General features: G+C 42.9%; 1 protein-coding gene across 2 annotated transcripts in view; it reads left to right on the top strand.

Moving 5' to 3' along the window:
* LOC141113180 (inactive phospholipase C-like protein 2) overlaps positions 1-27,003 on the top strand; it is a 355,506-nt gene that overhangs the window by 146,669 nt on the left and 181,834 nt on the right. For both annotated transcript variants that reach the window (XM_073606112.1, XM_073606113.1), the window contains exon 2: positions 18,285-20,765. In XM_073606112.1, coding sequence (XP_073462213.1) covers positions 18,285-20,765 — 2,481 coding nt within the window. The remainder of the gene's footprint in view (positions 1-18,284; positions 20,766-27,003) is intronic.

The following is a 27,003-nucleotide window of genomic DNA, read 5'->3' as shown; positions in this document are numbered from 1 at the left end:
TGATAAATCACATTGTCATACCTCAATAGGTATCGTAAACCAAAATTTAAACAGTAATAGCCAACAGAATCATATATTAGCATTGCATTCACAGTACAATTGTAAGAATTATGAGGAATATGGGCAGGACAGGAGACGCTGTCTTCCTCCACCAGTCACCTCCTTGGGAGCTTACTGTGACTGTGTGGAGGTACAACCCCTACAAGCCTACTTTTCAGTGATAACATTAACTGGGCTGTATCTGTTAGCAGTCGTGTACCAAGAGCGTGTAGCTCATTACTAGAAGTAAGTAAACAAACATACAAACTGAACAGGATCAACTCAGAGACCGTAGGGAAAAAGTAGGATATGAACCTTAAAAGTACAGATAATCATTAGATATTTTACCAGATTGTTGTTTTATGAAAGAGTCCTTACTTATGGTGAGTGTTGTACCAATTTATCCATCGTTGCCAATGTGGAAGAAAGTTGTCATAATTTCCCCTAATGGATGCTAGAATCCTTTCATAGATGAAGTGTAAGGATAGTGTGCGCAAAGCCTCTTCTACTTCTGGAGGATTCACAGATCTCCACTTTCTTAATATCACTAATTTGGATGCCAGGAATAAGTGAGTGGTAAATTGTCTATGTAGTGGTGGAATATCTTCTATGCCGATATTTAACATAGCTAAGGAGGGGGAAGTTTGGATTTGTAAATCTGTTACTTGACATAGAATTGTGAAGATATGTGACCAATATTTGGCTAGGCTCTTGCAGCTCCATAAGATATGAAAGATGGTACCCGGCTGATCGCAATTCCTCCAACACGTGGGAGGTGTGGAGGAGTCAAATTTAGCTATCCGATAGGGTGTTAAGTGCCAGCTCTGTGTGATCTTATGTGAGAGTTCCCATAGGTTGGTGCAATTGGTTGCTGAATGGATATGTTGCAGGGCTTTGTGCCATTGCTCTTCAGAAAAGGAGTCATTAAGATCCCTTTCCCGTGCTAGCATGGAGTTTGTTTTGGTGAGTATGTTTTTATCATGGAGAAAGTTGTAAAGCAGTGAGATACCTCCTTTACGAAGTATCTTGGCAGTAAGGTAGGTATGAATCTGCCAGAATAAGTTGTATTTAATGGTGTTAGTGCTCTTTAGATACGATGTAACTCGGAAGTGATTAAATTGTTCTGAAATAGGTAAGCCATATTCCGTTTGTAAGTCAGCAAACGGTTTCACATTAGTACCTGAGTATAGATCCGAAACCCATTTCAGTCCCCTTGTTTTCCATTTATTCAAGGTAAGATCTGGAATTATCAAAGCTAGAGTAGATATAGGTATTGATAGTGGGAGATGACTGAGATTTGGTAGTCACCAAGATCTTCCATAAATTTAGTGTTGCTAGAATTGGTAGAGGGAGGTCAGTTGGTTTGGATTTAGGATGTAGATAAGCTAAAACCTATTCGTAAAGGCTACCTCCTGGTATCATGGTTTGTTCAATGCTTCCCCATAATGGGGTATGTTGGTTAGGAAACCATCCTCTAAGTTGCGCTAATATTGCAGCTAGATGGTAGTCAGCTAATACCGGTAGACCTACCCCACCTGCTGTTTTTGTTTTACGAAGCTTGGAGAGGGCGCTTCTGGCTTTCTTGCCTACCCAAAGGTATCTGGAAAGTATGGTTTGTAGGTTTTGAAAGAATTTTCGGGGGACTGGAATGGGTACTATTCGGTAAATGTAAAGTAATTGTGGTAGGGCTTGCATTTTAAAGGCAGCCAGTCTTCCCGACCATGACAATGTATGTTTGCTTAAGGACTGGAGTCCTGCTTGTAATATATGTTCTAGTGGGAGGTAGTTGGCATGGAATAGTTGTTTAGGCTGGGAGGTGAGTTTAATCCCTAAGTATGTAATTTCTTGGGAATTCCACACATATGGAAATCTAGCTTGCAGGGTTACTCTATCACTCGTAGTTACACCTAAGTCCAATATATAAGATTTGGCTTTGTTTACCTTGTAGTATGATACCGTACCGTATTTATGTAATAGTTGACGTGTTCCAGGGAAGGCACCGGATTAGTGAGCATAAGGAACAAGTCATCTGCAAAGAGACTTATGACATGCTTGCGATTATTGATCATGAAACCTTGTATGTTGGGATTTTGTCTTATGCTGGTTGCCAAAGGCTCCATTAACAGGTTAAAAATGAGGGGAGATAGTGGGCACCCCTGGCGGGTGCCATTTGTGATCCTAAAGGGTTTAGATAGCATACCCGAAGCATACACTTGTGCTGAAAGAGAGGTATATAGGGCCAGTATTGCAGAAAGTAGGTGGCCTGTGAAACCAAATTTCTCCAGTGTTGTTGTTAGATATTTCCAATACACTCTATCGAACGCCTTCTCTGCATCCAGAGCTAGAAGCAAAGAAGGCGTTCCATGTTTCGTAGCTAGATGAATTACATCAATTAGTCTTCTGGTGGCATCAGCCGTTTGTCTGTCTGCCTTTGGTGAATCCAGATTGATCTGGGTTAATTAGGGTAGGAAGGATGTCAACCAGTCTCATTGCTATCATTTTAGCATAAATCTTTAGATCATTGTTCAATAAGTATATTGGCCTAAAATTTTGGGGAACATCCGGTGTCTTCCCCGGTTTGGGTAACGTAACTATTAATGCTTCTACCATCTCAGATGGAAAGGAGACTGAGGCAGCGGCTTTGAATACCTTAAGAAGGTGTGATCCCAGGATTTGTTTAAAATTTTTGTAGTATTCCCCTGTCAGACCATCTGCTCCTGGGGATTTGTTATTGGGAAGAGTGTCTATAACTTTTAGTAATTCAGATAATGAAAAGGGGGAATTTAACTCCTGCAGTTGTGAGGTGGAGAGTCGGGGTAGGTTAATGTCTTTTAAGAAATCATTTATAGCTGATTGGGATGGTTGTGCAGTACCGCTGTCCTGGTTTAGGTTGTAGAGGGACCCATAATATTCGCTAAATGCATTGGCAAGGTTTTGGGGATCAAATACCTTTTGTTTGGATGTAGGGTTGATGATGTGGGGTATTTTGGTTTTAAAGCGTTGGCCTTGCAACTTGCGAGCTAGTTCTTTTCCAACTTTATTGCTGGTCAAATAGAAGGTCATTTTTAGCCTCCTTTCCCTTTGTTCGAAAGAATGGAGTAATTCTAATCTAAGGTCATGTCGCAGGGCTGTAAGTTTTGCACTAATGTGGTGCGTAGGGTTTTTTTATCTTGATATGCAAGGATTCTGATTTCTGAAAGAAGGGTATTAAGCCGCTGTTGCCTCTGCATTTTGAGCTTTGTGGCTAACTGGATAAATATACCTCTAATGTACGCCTTGTGAGCGTTCCAGAGTACAAATGGGTCGGTTGTAGAAGAGGAATTGATCTGGAAATAATCAGACAAGTGACCTTCTAATATATTCTTAGTTCATGGTTTTTGTATTACCTGTGGAGTCCATGTGTGGGTCAGGTGTAATATTAAAGTCCCCACATAATATAAGGGAACCTTGTTGAATTCTTTTCAGCTTTTTCATCAACTTATTCAGGAATCAAACTTGTTTGTTGTTGGGAACATAAACATTCACTAGAGTACAACGGGTAGAGTTAATGTCACATATAACGAGGTAGTGGCCAGCCGGATCAGATGTTTCAGAGTGAGGTTGGAATGATACAGAATCTTTAATAGCCACCATGACCCCTCTTTTTTTCGCATTCATATTGGAGAAGAAGTAGTGTTGGAAGTTTCTATGAGAGCATCTAGGTGGAGCTACGTGATGAAAGTGTGTCTCTTGGACGCATAGAATATCGCATTGGGAAGAGTCTGCCTCTTTCCAAAGGGATGCTCTCTTGGCCGGATGATTTAGGCCGTGCGCATTAATGGAGAGTAGCTTAACTGGCATGTTTCAAATTGGAAAATGCGCTGTATGCCGAGGGTCGACAGTACTCACACTTATGGTGATAGGCGGTAGTCCACTTGGAGATGGGTGTCCTTTGTTCCAAGGCGACGATTCCTCTAGAATGCTCCTTGGTTCGGGTAGGTGCCATGCGGAATCTGGAGGTTCTGTTCCATAGAAGTGAACTTGGAGATGTTATTGGTTGTTGATCCACAAAAACAAAAAGAAAAGTACAACATAAATTGAAAAAGGAAAAAATAATGGTTACAGGGTAAAAGGAGAATCCGCATGAGAAATCTTGATCCATATGCTCTGTTCAATAAAGGTGAGGGGTATTGGAAGTATTTCCATGTGTGCCGTCACCGGGGGTATAAATATAAGGATTGCTTTAAATGTTTAGGAGCGTTCCTTCGGTTGTCCAGATTTTTTATCACTCTTCTTCCTTGTCACCACCTGCCAGTCAGCCTGCATGTATGAGGGACCATCTACTAATTCCCCATTGTCAGAGGGCAGTCAGACCCTCTTCCAGGGTGGAAATAGTGGTGACCGTACCGTTATACGTGATGGAGAGTGTGGCAGGGTATTTCCACTTGTGTATTATGTGATGGTTGTGTAGCGCCTTAGTAATGGTGGCTAGATTGCGACGGCGCTGGAGAGGTCAGGGAGCAGTTGCAAATAGGTGTATTGAGCTGGGCGTTGTTCAGAGTTACGGAAAGCAGCTAGTATGGTTTCTTTTACTCTGTAACAATGTAGCCACAGCAAATCATCCCTGGGTACATCGTCAGCTAAAAAAGACGGCTTTGGTATTCTCTGCACTCTATCCACTGTAAGCTCTAATGCGGACATTGCGGGTAGTAATGCGGAGAATAAATCTTGGACGTATTGTGGTAGTTGTGTCTCAGGAACTGATTCTGGGATACCTCTAATTTTAAGATTATTCCTCCTGGATCTATCTTCGAGGTCTGCTATTTTATCTTTGATCCAGGAGAGTTCATCAGTATAGACGTTATGAGCATCTACCATCTTATTGAAAGAGGTTGCATGCGTTTACAGAGCATTTTCAATCTGATTCACCCTCTCTCCCAGGATATGAACCTCTGCCTGACACTTTTTCACTGTATGCAGCATCTCATGGTGTAACGAGGATCGCAGGGACATCAGCATTTCTTTTAGTACTGTGTCTGACACAGGCTGTCCTAAAGTGGGGAATCCAGCTATGGGATCCGGGGCCTCTGGGATATGCTGCTGTGAGGGATTATGGGCGCTCACCTCCATGCCTTGATGCAACAGGCTCTCATGAGGGGAAGCTGTTCGCTGCCTGGTCTTGGCAGGACTTCTGGCGGTAGGGGTGGATGCCGCCGAAGAAGATCCGCTGGGCAGATTTCCTGGACCTGTTCCGCTGTGCTCTGATGGAGAGGCCGCGGCTGTGGCCTTCCCGTTCTTATGCTCCAACCGGGCGCCATTTTGGTGAGGCCGCACCGAGTTAGTGAATAAGCTTGGCAGCTTACGGAGCTGCAGTGGAGGCTTCTTCCTTCTCGTCATCCCGGGCAATGTGTTAGGCTCTGCGGGGTCAGATGTGTGCGGATGGAGTGTTACAGGGCTCCGATGTTAGTGGATTCCCCCGGCTGTGTGGTGGAGCTCGCAGGGTAAACGGCCATCTTCGGGCTCGGACGCCACCCCTCCCCAATTTGGACATTTTCACTAAGGGGTGTACTCAGTTTTGTTGCCAGTGGTTTAGACATTAATGGCTGTGTGCTGAGTTATTTTGAAGGGACAGCAAATTTACTCTGTTATACAAGCTGTACACTCACTACTTTACATTGTAGCAAAGTGTCATTTCTTCAGTGTTGTCACATGAAAAGATATAATAAAATATTTACAAAAATGTGAGGGGTGTACTCACTTTTGTGAGATACTGTGTATCTGCAGTGTTTTCTTATCTCTCTTCAAAGAGCTAAGTCCCATAGGCAGCTGGCCCTGTTACAAAACACCTCTGAGGGTCTCTGCCTATGTGGAGAGGGGGTGTGTGCCTTTCCTCCAGTAAGCAATTTTAGCTATCTTGGCTGTATGGCCAGACATCTCACTTTGTGTTAACCAGGAAGAAAACATTTCCTTACACAATCTGAACTTTCTAAACAGTATATAAATGTGAAGACAGCAGATATGGATGTAAAACTTATGTAGGGAGATTTGTTTCGTCCCTGTGTATCATCTGTTCACTTCACTGGGTGTATGGAGGGTTTACATCCACTTTAAGCTCCTGCAAGCCATCAAAATCAAACTGTATGATAAAAGCTAGCACTCAGACGGGGACTGAAGAAATGATCTTTATTACAAACAAGGTAAAAGATCCGTACATACTTTTTCCATAGTCCATCTCAGGATTGAGCAAAAGAAGGTGGATATATTCCTACATACAGTGGATCACGGGGAAGTAGCCACCCTCTAACAGGAAGTTGGGTCACAGCAGCCAAAAAAAAAAAAAAATTGGAGGAGGCTGAGACCTTACTTTATGAGTCAAAGAATTCCAAATATTGCATTTTTTTACATAATTACATGTAACTTTGTTGGAATACAGCCAAACCTTTTTTCCTTCTGTAGCTATGGTCAACACTGTATCCCCCTATGTCATACTCTATAAGACTTCCTGTCCTAGACACCTGACTGAAGGAAGTGAGTGGAGATAGCTCCAAAATAAAAATAAAACTACCTTTGACTGTTGTGACTAAATAGAGCTGTACTCAATACAATACGTACACTATATTACTAAAAGTAGTGGGACACCCGCCTTTACACACATAAACTTTAATGGCATCCCAGTCTTAGTCCGTAGGGTTCAATATTGAGTTGGCCCACCTTTTGCAGCTATAACAGCTTCAACTCTTCTGGGAAGGCTGTCCACAAGGTTTAGGCGTGTCTATGGGAATGTTTGACCAGTCTTCCAAAAGAGCATTTGTGAGGTCTGACTCTATATCTAGAAAATGTGTTGGCTAGAATTACATAGTTAGGTTGAAAAAAGACACACATCTATCGAGTTCAACCAATGGAGAAAAATAAACACAATAAATAAATGGACTGAAAAACCTTCATATACAAAACCATACTGTATACCTACAGTTTATCAAGAGGAAGGCAAAAAAAAACCCTTATAAAGCATGACACAATTTGCTCCAGCAAGAAGAAATATATTCCTTCCTGATCCCCCAGAAGGTAGTGGGATACTCCATAGATCAACTACCTCTGTTGGTGTTACCTTTTAACTGTATCTACTTATATTTAGGGATGCAGCCAGCTATTTTTAAAATAAGCTGGCCAGAACCACCTCTGGAGGGAGTCTATTCCACATTTTCACAGCTCTTACTGTGAAGAAACCTTTCTGTATTTGTAGATGAACTCTTTTTCTCCAGACTTAGAGTGTCCCCTTGCCCTCTGTGATGACCTTAAAGTGAATAATTCTACCAAGTTCACTATATGGACCCCTTATGTATTTGTACATGTTGATCATATCCCCCCTTAATCTCCTTTTCTCAAGAGAGAATAAATTCAGTTCCTCTAATCTTTCCTCATAGCTGAACTCCTCCATGCCTCTTATTAGTTTGGTTGCCCTTCTCTGCACTTTCTCCAGTTCCCCAATATCCTTTTTGAGAACTGGTGCCCAAAACTGAACTGCATATTTCAGATGAGGTCTTACTAATGATTTGCACAGGGGAAAAATGATATCTCTCTCTCTGGAGTCTATACCTCTGTAGTGCACGACCCCCGTAGGAGCTACAATTTGTGTGTTCTATCCGTAAATCACATTTATCACCCAGCCCATCGCAACCCATAGAAATAGTAACAGTACATATTGTACTTTTCTCTTGCTTTTATTTGTATAACATGAACTGGGATAGGAAAAGGGTTTTCTGAGATGCTCTTTTGTTGTTTCATAATCTTTTCTTTTGCCTCTCATGCAAAGACTTAGAACGTTGCAGATAATGAAAAGTCACTCTGCAATAACTTCTCATTGGGAAGATGGGAGTAGTCTGGTCCTTGAGAACAATGAAAATGAATAGCAAAGAGCCACTCTGAATAACTCTTTGCATATAGACTTGGGTAGATTTACTAGAGAATACATAGGCTGTTGTAGTAAAGAGTCACTCTGAATAACTTCTTCACCCGTAGACCTTTTTTAGGACAATCTGTATCTCTATTTGTCCTCGGAGCTCTACCTCCGCCTTTTGACCACTACTTCCCATCTGTACAGTACTTCCAAGTTGAGCTAAGGAAGAGATTACTCTGGATAATTCCTCCCGCCTGACTGATTGGAATCCCAGGGTATTGTTGAACCATAAGTCACAGGCCATCACCACCTGTCTACTGACTTGCATACCAACATCCCTCAGCCTCTGGTAGTACCGTTCCCCTGGGCTTTCATTCACTTGATCAACAGTCCATGTGCCACTCACAAACGATCGATCTCCCAGTTTTCTTCCACTTAGTTGCTACTTCTTCTGAATGGTTTCTCCATCCCTTCTCTCCAGTCTGGCACGCTCCCCTCCCCGCAGGGGGCATCCAGCAACACCAGCAACTACATGCTGTGCGGTGTCACTAACTCCTCTCCTCCGTGTGGCCTGGTCCCCCCCCTCCTCCCCCATAGGGGGGGGGGGTCTCTGCTTGGCTCCCCGAAGGGGGCCTTCTCTCTGATCTCTCCCTTTCTGGAACTCCCAAGCAGCATGTGACCCCAGCTTATATGGGAGTCCTCCTGGTAAAAACAAACTAATGATTGGCCAGAACTCCACAAATGAGCTGCCTGTCACTCAGATCCCAAGTCCAACCTCTCTTCCAGAACCATTTCCACTGAAAGCAAGAGGAGTCATCTCTGGGTTCAAGCACAGGTGGCCACACCCTGCACTACACTGACCCTTCCAGTTCTCAAAATAAAAAACCAGGCTTGGATTCACAATGCAAGCCTGCCTAAATTTACCTGAAACTATACTTTGTCATTTAAACTCAGAAAGCTCACCTACTTGAAAGTAAGTGCCCACTACACCTCTCTTAATACAAGAAACAACTTTGCTCGCTTTGGAAACTGCTGCTTGGCATTACATGCTATTATTGACCTTATGATCTACCAAAACCCCTGGATCCTTCTCCACCATTGAGTCCCCCAGTTGTACTCCCCCTAGTTTGTATGATACCTGCATATTCTTATCCCCCAAGTGCATAACTTTACATTTATGAACATTAAATCTCATTTGCCATATAGTTGCCCAAATAAACAGTGCATTGAGGTCAGCTTGTAAGTTGGAGACATCATGTAAGGATGTTATTCCACTGCATAGCTTGATGTCATGTGCAAAGACAGAAATGGTACTTTTAATCCTAGACCATGTATCATTTATAAATAGGTAAAAAGTAATAATACCTACACTGAACATACCATATACTCTGGCTTCCACCCATTTCCTATAGGTGCTGGTGATATTGGCTCTTTTCCTGAGTTTGAGGTGAGGATCCTAAATGCTGTGAGAATGCGCTCTCCTGGGGTTTAGCATTCTCAGCATTTCCAAGGTCCTGGGAGAAGGCCGAGTGATGTCACCGACATCTAGGCGAGTGAGCTGGAAGTCAGGAAGCATTTTTTACATTTTCACATTTAGCAACCTTTTTTTAATCTAGAGGTAGGAGGCTCCCTGATAAGCAGAACTTGCAACCATTTTCATGCAGCATCTGATTTTAGATGAATGAATTTCATGACTGTTGAACTTTTAGACCATTTATTCTAACTGTATTTTTTGTGGGGAAAACCAATACTTGATTCAGTTAGAAGAGCGTGGCGATGACTCATAGTGTTTTCTGTAGAATAGCTGTTCTGAAGAAGAAATATGGCTTCAGGTATAAAGACACATGAAAACAGAATAAAGCGGCCTGACACTGCTACCCTGAATTTTAAAATGCAACAATAACCCTGCTCATCTTGGTCTGCTGAAAACATCCATATCCAAAGAGTGGCTTACTGTTTTACCCTAGAGCAATGTACATTAATTGGCCGATGAAATAAATATGTGGCTTGAAAATGGCGAATAAAGCAAAGTTAGCCTTAATCGTATTTAACAGTTTGCTAAGATTCCAGTGAATGCAACTCTTAAAAGCTGGAAGATGAATTTAAAGGGAGCTTATTAGGGTACTAAGTCTATTACATTGTGCCTTGTTGGAAAAATTTAATTTCTATACATCCGCTGTTTAAAAGACAGCTTCCGAAAATGTGATCACTCTGAACACCATAAGCACTATCTAATGTCAAGAAATGGTGCTATCAAATGGTTAGATAAAAAGGGAACCTATCTCTTGGCCCTGCCTTTGGCTATGCTTGGCAAAGCAGCCAAGTAACTTCAATGGCAGGCTCATCAGCTGCTTTTTCTTCTCTTCTTTTTGATTTCCCACCACTTCTTTTCAACTTTTTGTGAAAAGGAAAAAAAAAAAAAACCTTGTAGGCTTTCTGTAACAGTTGTATAGAACACCCCCGAAATATTTTTTCCTGATTGTGTGATTGTCTTGCTGGCTCAATGATATTCTTATGCCGTGTACACACGGGCGGACTTTTCGACCGAACTTGTCCGCTTTAACGAACCCGTCAGACAATCCGATCGTGTGTGGGCTTCATCAGACTTCCGACGGACCTTTTCGGTCAAAAATCAGATGAACTTTAGATTTGAAACATGTTTTAAATCCTCCCGCCGGAACCAGTTCCTATCGGGAAAGCCGTTCGTCTGTATGCTGGTCCGACAGACCAAATACGATGCAAGGGCAGCTACAGCACCTGCCCACGATAGATCGCGCTGGTTCTGGACGATAGGGTACTGTACATCTCGCGCTCGCTGCAATAGGAAAAACACATTTTCCTATTGCAGCGAGCGCAAAAAAGAAGCGACAATTGTTGTGGATTTTAAGAGGACCCCTACACCGAAAAAACGGCATGGGGTCCCCCCCAAAATCCATACCAGACCCTTATCCGAGCAAGCGCCCCCCCCCCCCCTGAACCGTACCAGGCAGCATGCCCTCAACATGGGGGTGGGTGCTTTTGGGCAGGGGCACCCTGCGGCACCCCCCACCCCAAAGCACCTTGTCCCCATGTTGATGAGGAAAAGGGCCCCTTCCCGACAATCCTGGTTGTCGGGGGTCTGCGGGTGGGGGGCTTATCGGAATATGGGAGCCCCCTTTAATAAGGCCCCCCCCAGATTCCGGCGCCCCGCCCTATGTGAATGAGTATGGGGTACATCGTACCCCTACCCATTCACCTGGAGGAAAAAAGCGTCAATAAAAAAACACACTGGACAGGTTTTTAAAGTAATTTATTAGTCAGCTCCGGAGGTCTCTTCCGACTTCTCTGCTTTCTCCTGCTTCTTCTCCCGGTCTCTGGCCTCTTCTCCCGGTCTCTGGCCTCTTCTCCCGGTCTCCGGTTCTTCTGCCAGGCTCCTCCACTATCTTCTACTGTGTGAGCGGTGCGCAACGACTTATATGCCTACGCCCAATGCCTATATAAGTCGTTGTGCACCGCTCACACGGCATTACAGCGGGAGAGAGCATCGTGTCAACATCGGAAGTAGAGAAGAGGAAACAAGACAATGGAGAAGACCGGGCCAATGCTAGCAAAAGAGCAGAAGATAGCGGAGGAGCCCAGCAGAAGAACCGGAGAGTGGCAGAAGGGGCCGGAGACCGGGAGAAGAAGCAGGAGAGAGCGGAGGAGTTGGAAGAGACCCCCAGAGCTGCCTAATAAATTACTTTAAAAACCTGTCTAGTGTGTTTTTTTTATTGACACTTTTTTCGCCAGGTGAATGGGTAGAGGTACGATGTACCCCATACTCATTCACATAGGGAAGGGGGCTGGGATCGGGAGGGCCCCCTTATTAAAGGGGGCTCCCGGATTCCGATAAGCCCCCCCGCCCGCCGACCCCGACAACCAATGGCCAGTGTTGTCGGTAAGGGGCCCTTGTCCTCATCAACATGGGGACAGGGTGCATTGGGGTGGGGGGGCTGCAGGGTGCCCTCCTGCCCCAAAGCACCCACCCCCCCATGTTGAGGGCATGCGGCCTGGTACGGTTCAGGAGGGGGGGCGCTCGCTTGTCCCCACCCCCTTTCCTGACCGGCCGGGCTGCGTGCTCGGATAAGGGTCTGGTATGGATTTTGGGGGGACCCCCACGCTGTTTTTTCGGGATAGGGGGTTCCCCTTAAAATCCATACCAGACTTAAGGGCCTGGTATGCTCATGATTTATACCAAACACAGTGCCTGGTATTGGCAGGAATCCAAGTCGGATCCCCTCACCAGTGTGAACCCAGCCTTAATGTCAGCAATGCTTGTCGCTCATTGGGAAAGGAAAAAACATTTTTCCTTTCCCGATGAGCGAGCCAGCTCGGCACTGGCTCCCACAACGGGGCTCGCAAGGTGTCAATCTCGCCGATAAAAGCGGCAAGATTGACTTCCTTTTCTAGTCCCGTCGTTCGTCATCACGTTCAAAATGAACGGACTTTAGAACGGACTTAAGTCCATTCATGCGTGGGCAAGTCCATTTGTTCGGAAGTCCGTCGTAAGTCTGTCGGAAAGACCGTCGGATGTTTGATGCTGAAAAGTCCGCTCGTGTGTACACAGCATTAGAAGTCTGCATTAAGATCTACGTCAAATTGTTGGCATCCACTGCAGTTTGGTGAGATACTTCCTAAGAGTTAATTACGTCTAATGAAATGCAGACTTTGGATGGGTTGGACCCACTTTTTTACCATTGTTGGATGTAAAACATTCAGGTACAACTTTCATGCAACCTTTGAGGGTTAACATGGAAGTCTATGGCCCTCACGTTGCATGAAAGTCAGACCAGTAGTGCATGACAACAGCAAACAAATACTCCTGCGCACAAGTGTGACTTGCGGGTAATGTATTGTTCAGGGGATATTTTCTCAGGGCTTGCTGCCCTCTAGGATAGGAGATATCCTAGCAGTCACAGAGAGAATAAAGAAAAGAGGGCACACCAGCTTGTGCATTATCCCAAGCAAATTTATTGATAAAACAAAACAAAAACTACTTACAAACATGTGAAGAAATCTCGCTTGTAAAAGCCACCTGATCGTGGTGATCAGTCCTGAAACCAACAGTCACCAGATGGTCATAGAAAGGATATCAGGGCCACTGCTGGCTGACGCGTTTCTAAGGAGTACTCAGAGTAGGCTCTGAGGAAAAAGGTACTCCTTCAAAACGCATCAGACAGCAGTGGCCCTGATATCCTTTCTATCACCATATGGAGACTGTTGGTTTCAGGACTGATCGCCATGATCAGGTGGCTTTTACAAGCGAGATTTCTTCACGTGTTTATGAGTAGTTTTTAATTTGTTTTTATCAATAAATTTGCTTGGGATAATGCACAAGGCCGGTGCGCCCTCTTTTCTTTATTCTCTCTGCAAAGTAGTGCATGAACTACTTTGAAGTAGTGCTGTGACTTTAAGTCGCATATATTTGAATGGTTATCATTGGAAAACATGGGGTATGACTTGTCATGTCACTTTGATGTCCAATGACAAGTCGCACAAGTATGAATGGGGTCTAATGCCCTGTACACATGGTTGGACATTGATCGGAAATTCCGACAACAAAATTCATGGATTTTTTCCGACGGATGTTGGCTCAAACTTATCTTGCATACACACGGTCACACAAAGTTGACGGAAAATCGGATCGTTCTGAACGCGGTGACGTAAAACACGTACGTCGGAACTATAAACGGGGCAGTAGCCAATAGCTTTCGTCTCTTAATTTAATATGAGCATGCGTGGCACTTTGTGCGTCGGATTTGTGTGCACAGACGATCGGAAATTCCGACAAAGGATTTTGTTGTCGGAAAATTTTATAGCAAGCTCTCAAACTTTGTCTGTCGGAAATTCCTATAGAAAATGTGTGATGGAGCCTACACATGGTCGGAATTTCCGACAACAAGGTCCTATCACACATTTTCCTTCGGAAAATCCTATTATGTGTACGGGGCATTAGAGTGCACCAGGTGATTAGAATGAACCAGTCTCTCCCATTGACATTGAGTCTGCAAAGGGCATGGTCAAACAAACAGCTATTTCTTCAGAGAAACAGGTAAGAAACTGCTACAAAGTTTAAGGCTGGCCATACATTATACAATTTTCTTATTCGATTTCTTTAGATTTATTTCCAACTATGTAGTGCAAGGGCCTGCCTGATTGCATACAACTTGTAAGTGTTTAGGTGTGACCTCATATTATATGGTTTTGGAAAATCTAAAAGGAAAATTGTACAAGAAAATTGTATAATGTATGGTCAGCCTAACATCCCCGAAATGAACATTGATCACCCAGAGGAAATTACTTTTTTTCCTCAACAAAAGTGGAGATACTGGGATTAATTTACTAAAACTGGATAGTGCAAAGTCTGGTGCAGCTCTGCATAGAAACCAATCCGCTTCCAGGTTTTTTTTTTTTTTTTGTCAAAGCTTAATTGAACAAGCTGAAGTTAGAAGCTGATTGGCTACCATGCACAGCTGCACCAGATTTTGCGCTATCCATTTCTAGTAAATCAACACCACTCTTTAAACTTGTCACATTACTGGGCATTTTAAACTGATGAACAGATGCATAAACAAGGCTTCAAGGAAAATGGCATGCCAAAAGAGGATCCAGAGATGCAAGTGTAAAATTTAACCTCATCCCAGCCCTGTTGCTTCCTAAAATGCTCTGCTGGTCCTTTAACCGCTTGCCGGCCAGCCCCCGTAGTTTTACTGCAGCAGAATGGCACGGCTGGGCGAAACGACGTTACCTTACGTCGCTTCGCCTTTTGGCCACAAGGGGCGCCTGCAGTGTGTGACCCATTACTAGTAAAAAAAATAATAAAAATGCCATAAATCTATCCCCTATTTTGTAGACGCTATAGCTTTTGTGCAAACCAATCAATATATCAATATATTGCGAATTTATTTATTTATTTATTTTACCAAAAATATGTAGAAGAATACATATCTGAGGAAAAGAATATTTTTTTTGACAAAAAATGTGGAATATTTATTATAGCAAAAAGTAAAAGATATTGTTTTTTTTCAAAATCGTCACTCTTCTTTTATTTATAGCGCAAAAAATAAAAACCACAGAGGTGATCAAATACCACCAAAAGAAAGCTCTATTTGTGGTAGTAAAAGGACGTCAATTTTTGTTTGGGTACAACGTCGCACGGGCGCGCAATTGTCAGTTAAAGCGACGCAGTGGTGTATCGCAAAAAATGGCCTGGTCATTGAGAAGCCAAATCTTCCAGGGCTGAAGCGGTTAATGTTGTCATGTGATCTCACTGACCAGTTGAGAAGTTGTGGATGGGCACATCTTTCACAGCAAAAATGAAGATTTGCCTGTATGTTCAGCTTTATCAGCTTTGTTTAATATTCATTATTCTAACATGAAGTTCCTCTTCCTTTGCTCTTCATTTTTAAACACGTACTCTGTTTAAAAAAAAAAAATAGTAAAAGGAATATTGCTTGTTGTACAGTATTTGTGAAATTAATATTTAAAGTGTGACTTAAGTTTTGGATAGAGTTCAGAGGGAGCACCTTTCAGTTTTTATTGCTGATTCACCCTCATTGTTTGTCCTATTTATTGTTATCATTTAAAGTGAAAGTAAAAGAAAATCCCACATTTTGGCTTTGACACCTGAACAGGAATAGATGGTAAATCTTGACAAATTCTGATGACCCTGGTGACACCTTGGGATTCCCTCACTTTGGAGGGATTTCCTCTCACTTCCTGTTTTGGTTATGGTCCTGCGTTCCTATGGGATGCAAAAGAAAAAAAAAATACTGGCAGGGGTTATAATCCTCCCTTACACTATCAAAACTGAAAAAAGGTTTTGTCTTTAGTTACACTTTAACTGTAAGTTTTAAAAGCCTTGTATATGTGCATTGTTTGTAATTCCATAGGTACATAGCAGCAGCTATAATGGTTTGTACTATACTAAACCTCTTATCTCATGACAAGTCTTCCAGGAAGGCTCTAAGCCTCAGTTCACACTGATGCAAATTGGGAAACGCACACGATTAACTGCGTTTCCCCACATTGCATTGTGTTCATGCGATCTGCTCTGGGTGTCGATAAATGATAATGACACCCCAATGCAGCTAAAAATAGGGTCCTGCACCATTTTGGTACAGTGATTTGAGCCATACAAAAAATGTTTCAAATCGCACTGCACAGACATTGCATGTGATTTGCACAGGAATGCTGTGTGTTTTGCAGCAGTGTGAGCCTAAGCTAAAGCTGGCCATAGAAGGAGCGTTTCCTTTTTAATCAGCCAACCAGCTTATCAAAAAAACAAAACAAATGAATTTCCCCATCTGCACATGTGAGGTGGGTGGGGAAATCCTTCCTGCTGCGTTATTGAATTCTGACAGTGGGGCTCCCCTGTCAAAATACACTGATCAATGCTGCGGCCAATTGGCTGCATGCGCTGATTGAATTTTCCAACAGTCCCGTTTGAGAGGAGTCAATCACTAGATCAACTCCTCTCGAATGGGAACACCATAGATGGATCAAAATTTGGATGTTCCATACTGAACCAGCCAAATTTGAATCCATCTGTGGCTAGCTTAACCACTAGACATCCGCGCTATGGCCGAATGACGGCCACAGCGCGGACCTGCTTTCCCGGGAGGACGTCATATGACGTCCTCCCCTGTGCACGCTCCCTGCGCGCGCCCTGCAGGGCGCGCGCCGGGCGCGCTGTGATCACCGAGTCACTGAGACTCGGCTGATCACCGATCTGAGTAAGGGGCCGGTCCCGGCCCCTTACCATGTGATCAGCTGTCAGCCAATGACAGCTGATCACATGATGTAAACAGGAAGATCAGTAATCGGTTTTTTTTTTACTCGCGCTGACAGCGCGAGTAGAGAAAGAAGCCGATCACCGGCTCAGATGTCAGGGACGTCGGTCCCGAAGTGGAAGCACAACACATTCCTCATCAGTGCCACCTAACAGTGCCCACAGTGCCACCTAACAGTGCCCACAAGTGCCACCTACCAATGCCCACAAGTGCCACCTACCAATGCCCACCTGTAGTGCCCATCACTGCCACCTATCAGTGCCCATCACTGCCGCCTCATCAACGTACATCAATGAAGAAGAAAAAGTACCCGTTAAAAATTTTTTATAACAAAATATAAAAAAAAATGTTTTTTTTTTAAAAAAAATTCAGGTTTTTACATTTTTTTAACAAAAAGTAAAAACCGCAGAGGTGATCAAATACCACCAAAAGAAAGCTCTATTTGTGGGGAAAAAATGATAAAAATTTCATTTGGGTACAGCGTTGTATGACCGCGCAATTGTCATTCAAAATGCGTTAGCGCTGAAAGCTAAAAATTGGTCTGGATAGGAGGGGGGTTTAAGTGCCCTGTAAGCAAGTGGTTAAGATAATGAACCTCTCATAATGCCCCTGATAACAAACGACTGCAAGAACTTAGTATAAGCAAAGCTGTTCTGAAGCAGCGTTTGGTTTTTGGGGAGTATTTAAATACGAAGAGCTATACTCAAAATACTAATGTTTCACATATTTAGTGTCATAATCATTAATGTGATTTTTTTTTTTTTAAATCAGAGAAAAGTTTATTAGAAATAAACAGTACGGCATCCCAGGATATTACAGACTTATGTCAATAAGCATGTAACAGTATAGCTGAAAAAAGTACATACAATGCCATCTGACATTCCTCCAACAAGTTGTAGCAACAGTAAAACAACAAGAGCAACCAAAAGGGAAAGCTGACATATCAAAGGCCAACCAAGATGAAATAGAAATTTTACCCCTAAAGCCCTGTACACACGCACAGAATGTCAGGAGACATATGCGGGTACAAAAAATACCGGCCAACGTTCTGCCTGTGTTTAGGTCGGTCTGTCTGACAGAAGCTGGCTGTTCGGCATGCTGCAAGGATTAAAGGATTAAAACTCCCTTCAGGTTTTACTGCAGTCAGGGGCTCTGTTGGATCCATAATAGGGATTCAACTTTTTACTCATTCTATTCAGAGTGTTGGGTATAGAGATACACTTTAGCATGATTGAGTCCTAGTTTAAATGAATGAATGTTCGTCCAGTTAATTGTATGTGGACATTAGATATTTTTTTTATATCTCTGGCCAACCGTAATAATGGCAGTAGACTGGTCTTATGTAAACATTAGAGATATCAGACTTCTCATAAGTACACAACCAGCTAGACTTTTGATGTGATATCTTGGAAGCTGTTGTTCTGGGTGCATTTATTCCTAAATTAATAGCAAGAGTATTGTTGTAACCCACAAAGGGCTTGTCATGTAGGATTGTTTTGTTTTTTGTTTTTCTTTTCACTTCACTTACCTTTTTGTTTTAAATGTTTTATTCCTCTTAGGATGGATCCCGTCAAAAACAAAAGAAAACAGTGTCCTTCAGCACAATGCCCCACAATCGAAAGATCAACAGCACAGCTGCTTGCATTTCCTTCATGATGGAGGGGTGCGAGATGAAGAAAGTGCGCTCAAACTCCAGGATGTACAATCGTTTTTTCCTTTTAGATCCAGATATGCGTTTTCTACGATGGGAGCCTTCCAAGAAGGATTCAGAGAAAGCTAAACTGGAAATTAAATCGATTCGTGAGGTGCGTGTTGGAAAGAAAACTCCAGTTTTGAGAAGTAATGGTCTGTCTGATCAGTTCCCAGAAGAATGTGCCTTTTCTATCATTTATGGGGAAAACTATGAATCATTGGATCTTGTTGCCAGTACTGCTGATATTGTCAACACTTGGGTGATGGGTCTCAGGTACTTGGTATCTTATGGAAAGCACACTCCGGATGTTGTAGGAGCTAATCAAACAAGTTTAAGAACACTGTGGATCTCATCTTTGTTTGAGATTGCTGATATAGAAAAAAAAGGACAGATTCCATTGTCTAGAGCCATTCAGCTTATCAAGGGACTTAACCCTGGTATGAAGACTTCAACAGTAGAACTAAAATTCAAGGAATTGCAGAAAGTTTGTGATAAATATGGCAGTAATATTACTTGTGATGTTTTTGTAGAGGCCTACTGTGAACTGTGTACCAGACCAGAGGTATTCTTTTTACTGGTTCAGTTTTCTAGCAATAAAGAGTATTTGGACCTAAAAGATCTGATGATCTTCATGGAAGTGGAGCAAGGTATGGAAGAGGTAAATGAAATTACAGCGCTGGAAATCATCAAGAAATATGAGCCTTCCAAAGAAGGACGTGAAAAAGGATACCTCACAATTGATGGGTTCACCCGTTATCTTCTTTCATTGGACTGTTATATATTTGATCCTCACAAAAAAGTGGTCTGTCAGGATATGACAAGGCCATTATCACACTACTACATCAACTCTGCTCACAATGCATGCCATCTAGAAGACCACTACTGGGGCACATCCGATATTAGTGGCTATATACAAGCCCTTAAGATGGGATGTCGTAGCATTGAGCTTGTTGTTTGGGATGGCCCAGATAATGAGCCTCTTATCTACCTTGGCGTGTCTGTGGTTTCACAGGTAGCTTTCCGAAGTGTAATAAGTGTAATAGACAAGTATGCATTTGAAGCATCAGAGTACCCATTAATCCTTTGCTTGGTAGTTCATTGTTCTGTTCGACAACAGCGTTTCATGGCCCAGTGCTTAAAAAAGATCCTTGGTGACAAACTTTACCTAGATCCAGCATGCCCTGATGAAAACTACTTGCCTTCTCCAGAACAACTGAAAGGCAAGATTCTAATAAAAGGTAAGAAGCTGCCTTCAGATAATTCTGACTCAGAGGGAGATGTAACAGATGAGGATGAAGGCATGGAGATTGCTAGGAGATTGGGTCATGATGATCGTGAACATCTTAATGGGGCTGCCAACAGAAAGCTGCGACTCTGTAGAGAACTCTCCGACCAGGTAACTCTGTGCCAGTCCGTAAGGTTTAGGGACTTTGAAAACTCTAAAAGAAACCAAAAATACTGGCACATATGTTCCTTTAATGAGGTTACTGCTAGTCACTTTGCCAATGAATATCCTGAAGAGTTTGTAAAATACAACAAAAGATTCCTCTCAAGGGTCTACCCAAGTTCAATGCGAATAGATTCTAGCAATATGAACCCCCAAGACTTCTGGAAATGTGGTTGCCAGATTGTGTCCATGAACTACCAAACCCCAGGTCTTATGATGGATCTTAATACAGGATGGTTTAGACAGAATGGAAACTGTGGCTATGTCCTACGACCCTCAATAATGAGGGAAGAAGTATCCTATTTTAGCGCCAATGCAAAGGACTCTTTGCCTGGTGTGTCGGCTCAGCTGCTTCACCTAAAAATTATTAGTGGTCAAAACCTCCCTAAACCTAAAGGATCAGGAGCAAAGGGAGATGTGGTGGAACCATATGTGTACGTGGAGATACATGGGATACCCGCCGATTGTGCAGAATACCGGACAAAAACAGTAACACAAAATGGTGACAACCCAATATTTGATGACAGCTTTGAGTTTCACATAAACCTTCCAGAGTTGGCTATACTGCGGTTTGTAGTACTAGATGATGACTTCATTGGAGATGAGTTTATAGCCCAGTATACCATCCCATTTGAGTGCCTGCAGACTGGCTTTAGGCATGTTCCTTTACAGTCTTTAACAGGCGAGTTCCTCCAAAATACCACATTGTTTGTCCACATTGCTATCACTAACCGAAGAGGAGGAGGAAAAGCACACAAGAGGGGGCTCTCTGTGCGAAAAGGCAAGAAGATTCGTGAATATACATCCACGAAGACTACAGGCATCAAAGCAATTGATGAGGTGTTTAGAACGGCTACTCCTTCCGTTCGAGAGGCCACTGATCTTCGTGAAAATGTTCAGGTAATTCACTTATATATATCTTTGCTTTTCCTCCCTTTTCAAAAGCTTTTCAAAACATCTTGGTAAAATTAGAGCTTTTATGGCTCTGTATACTTCAAGATTAAATTATCCCTTCCGGTTTGTTTTTCTTCTACTATATTCATATAACCTGTATGTGCTACATTTTTCCTTTCTTGCTCCTACCTTTTAATTAAACACAAGCTGAATGGGTATTAAAATCTTGCTGTGCTCTCTGAGTCTAATGCAGAGTTTTTGAAATACTGTTCTGTAATTAGAACATGCTAACACTGGATTATTCTGCAAGTGAAACTCAAGCCTGTCCTAAGGTAACCTTGGCTGCAGCATCCAGTGAGATTGGGCTGAGTGATGCACATCATTGAGTGACATTTAAAGAGCACCTGTCACATCTGCAGATCCTCATTTTCCCTTTATGCACCTTTTAGTTTTAAAGACATAACATGCCGTTTTCAACACTTCCCTTGTTTAGTAGAGGCCAAAGAACTGTACACCTTGTAGATGATTCCCCATTTTCATAAATAAGGACTTTTGTCAACTAATGTATGAACTTTATCTGAGAGTCAACCTCTATGGGTTTTATAAAGAGCATGTATGTCAAAAGCCGCTTACTTTTTCAGACAATTTGAACAGGCAGCGGAGGGGCTGGTGGTGGGGGGCTAGTTCTAGAGCTTACCTGCTTACTGAATTTTTACCTGCTCTATGCAAGTATTGCACAGAGCGGCACTGAACCGCCTCTTCTGGGGCCCCCCACTGGCACTGTTGGCACCTTCATCTTTGCCCCCATAACGAACCGCTTGTACACACAGCATGACTCAGCCACACCCCCCACTACCTCCTCACAGGATTTGATTGACTGCAGCAGGAGCCAATGGCTTCTGCTGTTGCCTCTGTGTCCTGAGGGAAGAAGAACAGAGACCAGTGCCGCTGCAGACGGGCACAGCATTAAAAAAAGATAGGACTCAGGTAAGTGTTTAGGGAGGTTAGGGGACAATACAAGTAGTGGGACATTTTTTACCTTAAAGCAGAGAATGCATTAGGGTGAAAAATGTATTCGCTTTATAACTACTTTAAAAAAGCTTAACCTCTTCTGGACTGCCCCACGTACATTTACTGCAGCATGACAGCTCATCTGCGTGAAATCACGTACCTGTACATGATTCGCGCCCCCCCGGCCCGGCGCTGATCAGATTTGATTTATAACTGATCAATCATCAGGTCAGGTCAATAATTGGATCTGCTGTTCAGTTCTGGCGAATGGCAGAATGTCCTGTGCCTGTGTAATGTAAGCATAGGCACAGGAAATTATACACTCTTCTCTCCTAGAGTCCTTTTCGGTTCCAGCATGAGAGAAGAGAGCATCTACAGTGAGTACAAGCACTACACTGACACCAGAACACATCGTTAGGCACATTTAACCCCTTGATCCTCCCCCCCCAGTTAACCCTTTCACTCCGTCACAGTGTCACTAGGTACAGTGTACAGATTTTTTACTAATCACTGTATTGGTGTCACTAGATAGCGTTAACGTCAGTCCCAGATAGGGTCAGGGTACCCGTCATATATTCCCTAATAAAGTTTTAACCCCCTGATCACCCCCAATTAACCCTTTCACTGCCCTGTCACAGTGTCATTAGTACAGTGTACAGATCTTTTTTTCAGATCACTGTATTCGTGTCATGGGATGCCAGTTAGCATTAGCGTCAATCCCAGACAGCATCAGATTGTCCGCCACATATTCATGAATATGTTTTAACCCTTTGATTGCCAGTAACACTCCATTACTAGTATAGCCCGAACAGATCAATATCTTTGATCAGATCAGAACTAGACTAGCATCCCCAATAGTATAGTGTTCCCAAAAACACAGCATTAGCAGGATCAGCCTGACACCTGCCAGCACGTGCGTTTAGCCCCTCTGCCCCCCCCAAACAAGTGCAGCGTCGGTAGATCACTGTCACTTCTGATACACAGCACACAAAACCGCAGCATTAGCAGAGTCAGGCCTTGTCTCTGCTAGCGCTAGCAGTTACATTTTTTTGTAGCGGTCCAAACAGTCCTTGACAACCAGGTGCTTTTTCACCTGTGAGTCACACTAGGTACCTATAAATGTATTGTCTAAAATGTACACTAGTGAAGAGGCCTACAGGATACTGAGCATGACAGATGAGAGCGATGGGGAGTCCTCACTGTCAGAATCTGGCTCAGAATACCAAATAGAGTGCAGCGGCACCCTGACAGATAGCTCTGACAACGGAGTAGAGGTCCCTGCTAACCTGACCCATTCCCAGGTTGCTGAGGTCCTACAATCGCAAGATTCTCGTATGCAGCAGAGTGCCAGTACTAGTGCCGCTCTACCTTCTGGCGAGCACCAGCGACCTAGTACATCCTGGTCGTAGACAAACCAGCACTGCAGTAACACTTGGTGATGTGGTGAGTCCCATAAGTGCAGTTCAAGCTGGTGCGGTGGCAAGCACAAGTAGTGTCCCACAGCCACCAGGAATTCAAATCTTGATTGGCAGCCCACAGACTTCTGACCAACCCGGAATTCAGGTGGAAACAGCAGATTTAACTCTCCTTGTTTTTTTTATAGCTGTTTTTCACTGAATATCTGTATGGATCTATTATGGATGAAAGCAACCAGCCAAAAATTTGCAACCTTGTATATGCCCCAACAATCTGTGTAGATGAGTTCTTAATTAAGTTTTCTGGCCACCTTGTTTCAAACAGTTTCTCCCCAGCAAGCGTGCCAGATATGGGGTCAAAATCTATAAGCTCTGTGACAGGGCAGCAGACTATACATGTAGTTTCCTGGTTAATGAGGAAAGAGACAGCAGCGTGGGGCCCCGTTACTGCTCAGACTACATAGGGAGCAGCGGCAAGATTGTTTGGGACTTTGTGTCACCCTTATTTGGAAAGAGGTACCACTTGTACATGGACAATTAATTCACAAACGTGACACTTTTTAGAAACCTTTTTGAATTTGGAATTGGCGCATGTGGCACCATGCAATTTAATCGCCGGGGCTTCCCCCAACGGCTTGTAAATACCTGCCTTAGACGGAGGGAGAGAGTCTGCTTAAGAAGTAATGAATTGCTTGCAGTGAGGTGGAAGAACAAAGGAAGCGTTTTTGTTCTGTCTTCCATTCACGCAGATACGACAGTTCATACTGCAAAGGTGACTAATGTTGTTGGGAATCCCCTCTGTCTCCACGACTACAACCTTAAAATGGGAAGGGTGGACTTTAATGACCAAATAATGGGGCCGTACTTAGTTGCCCGTAATGCCTGCACACACGATCGGACATTGATCGGACGTTCCGACAACAAAATTCATGGATTTTTTCAGACGGATGTTGGCTCAAACTTGTCTTGCATACACACGGTCGCACAAAGTTGTCGGAAAATCCGATAGCTTTAGTCTCTTCATTTATTCTGAGCATGCGTGGCACTTTGTGCGTCGGATTTGTGTACACACGGTTGGAATTTAACCGATCGGATTTTGTTGTCGGAAAATTTTATATCCTGCTCTCAAACTTTGTGTTTCGGAAAGTGGATCCTTCCAAAAATTTCATGGAAGAGATCATCACAGCCTTTCGTATCCAGAAGGCGCTGTGGCCCTATTTCCCAATCCAGATACAGTGAGCCGGCTGCATGAGAGGCATTTTCCGGATGTCCTCCCTGGTACCTCTACCCAAAGAGCATCCCAAAAAAGATGCCGTGTCTGTAGCAAACGCGGATATAGGCGTGACACCCGCTATTTTTGTCCATCCTGTCCTGGCCAACCTGGTCTCTGCATCCAGGACTGTTTCCATCGCTTCCTCACACTAGTGGATTATTAGTATTAGGGTACAGCACGGCACAGTCTAGGGCAGTGGTTCTCAACCTTCCTAGTGCCGTGACCCCTTGATAAAATTTCCCAAGTTGTAGGGACCCCTAACAGTAAAATTATTTTCGTAGCCTGGGTTGTCAGCACCCAAGGCAAGACATGTAATTTGCGCCCTAACCCATGGACATTTAGCGCTCCCTGACTGCCTTCCACTCGTACAGTATTAAAACCCCTTATGGTACATTTTAGGATTTACCACTCTCTCTCTTTGTTCTTTCTTTCCCTTTTATCCGTCTCTATCCTAAATTTCTTGTTTTTTTCCTCCTATCCCTCTCTCTAGCCGTTTTTCTTGTTCTTTCTCTTATTCTTTTGCCCTGTACACACGACCGTTTTTTCCGTCGGAATAAACTCCGAAGGTTTCTCCGACGGAACTCCATTCAAGCGGTCTTGCCTACACACGGCCAAACCAAAGTCCGACCGTCTAGCAGTAAACCTCATCTGTAAATCTAAAGTGGTAACCTGTAAAGGCTTTTAAAAATGTGCGTAGTTTGTCACTGCTGCACGGGCGTGTGCAATTTTAAAGCATGTCGTATTTTGTATCTATCTACTCGGCAATAGATCATCTTTTATAATGTACCAAACAATTGCACAATATATTGTGCTTTTGTGCATTAAAATTCAAAAAAGTTTTTCTTTTTCCAAAAAAATTGTTTGGAAAATCGCTGCGCAAATACTGCATGACAACAAAAATTGCAACGCCCACCATTTTGTTCTGTAGGGCCTCTGATTAAAAATATATAGATATATATGATGTTTGGGGGTTCAAAGTAATTTTCTAGCAAAAAGGTATTTGCTAAGGGGCATGGAGAGTATTTTTCAGATCTCATTTGTTGCAACGTTTTTTTGGAAAAATGTTATTTACTTTGTGACAAAAAGCAAGATCTGCAAAATACTCAACATGCCTCTCAGCAAATAGTTTGGGGTATCTACTTTCCTTTCCGAAAAGTTGTCATTATGGGGCGGGGGGTTGTGCTTTCTTGACATTTCAGGGCCTCCGAAACTGTGATAGGTAGTGAGGAAGTGAAATGAGCAATTTACGCCCTTAGAAAGCGTGAAGGCAGTGATTGGTTTTCGGGGTCCTGTACACAGCTAGGCACCCAAAAGTCTCACATGTGGTATCCCCGTACTCAGGAGAAGCTGCAGAATGTATTTTGGGGTGTAATTCCACATATTTATTTTTTCTTGTCATTTTTTAATCACGTGTGAGAAAAATATGAATTATTCAATGGGCTCAACATGCCTCTTAACAAATTCTTTGGGGTGTCTACTTTCCAAAAAGGGGTAATTTGAAAGGGGGGGGGGTTGTACTGCCCTGCCATTTTAGCACCTCAAGAAATGAGGTAGGCAGTCAGAAAGTAAAAGCTGCGTAAATTCTAGTAAATGTACCCTAGTTTGTAGATGCTATACCTTTTGCACAAACCAATAAATATACGCTTATTGGGATTTTTTTTTTTTTTTTTACCAAATACATGTAGCTGAATACATTTTGGCCTAAACGTATGACAGAAATTTAGTTTATTGGATATTTTTTATAACAAAAAGTAGAAAATGTCATTTCTTTTAACAATGTTGGTCTTTTTTCATTTATATCACAAAAAATAAAAATCCCAGTTGTGATCTAATACCACCAAAAGAAAGCTCTATTTGTAGGAAAAAAAGGACATCAATTTTGTTGCAGGACCGTGCAATTACCAGTTAAAATAGCATAGTTCCAAATTGCAAAAAATGCTCTGGTCATGAAGGGGGTGAAACCTTCCAGAGCTGAAGTGGTTAAAGTGGAACAACACTGTATCTGAGTACCACAAACCAAAAACACTAGCATTTCTGGCCATGGTCATCTTGAGTAAGGGCAGATGATTCATGTAAAATTTACTTCCTGGAATCCATCTATCCTTTGCTCAGGCATGCAGGCAGGAAGGTGTGCTTAGCTAAGAACCCCTCTCCTCCTGAAGACTTCTGGGATGTATGACATAATTTGCTTAGGCATTAAAACCGGGAAGTAACTGAAGAAATGTAAAAAAAAAAAAAGTAAATGATATACTTTCATAGCTATTTATTAATGGTAGCCCCATAAGGATTAAAAATAGTCAATGTTTATTGAGAGAATGAGAGAGAATGAAGTTCTGCTTTAAGGAAAAAACAGAAACAAAAGACTGTTAAGTTGCACTTTAGTTCTTGTGTTTTATATATACTTTACATCACAGGTGTCAAACACAAGGTCCGCGGGCCGAATCCGGCCCTCCAGGCCATTTCATGCGGCCCTCACACCTCTCCTGCAGCTGCAAGAGAGCTCCAGCCCTCCTCTGGTCCTCCTCCAGACCCCTACTTTCTGCTT

The sequence above is a fragment of the Aquarana catesbeiana genome, linkage group LG12, assembly GCF_042186555.1.
Source record: "Aquarana catesbeiana isolate 2022-GZ linkage group LG12, ASM4218655v1, whole genome shotgun sequence".
NCBI classification, from domain to species: domain Eukaryota; kingdom Metazoa; phylum Chordata; class Amphibia; order Anura; family Ranidae; genus Aquarana; species Aquarana catesbeiana.
Note: the sequence above shows the minus strand (reverse complement) of the source record. Positions and strands in the feature narration are given on the sequence as shown.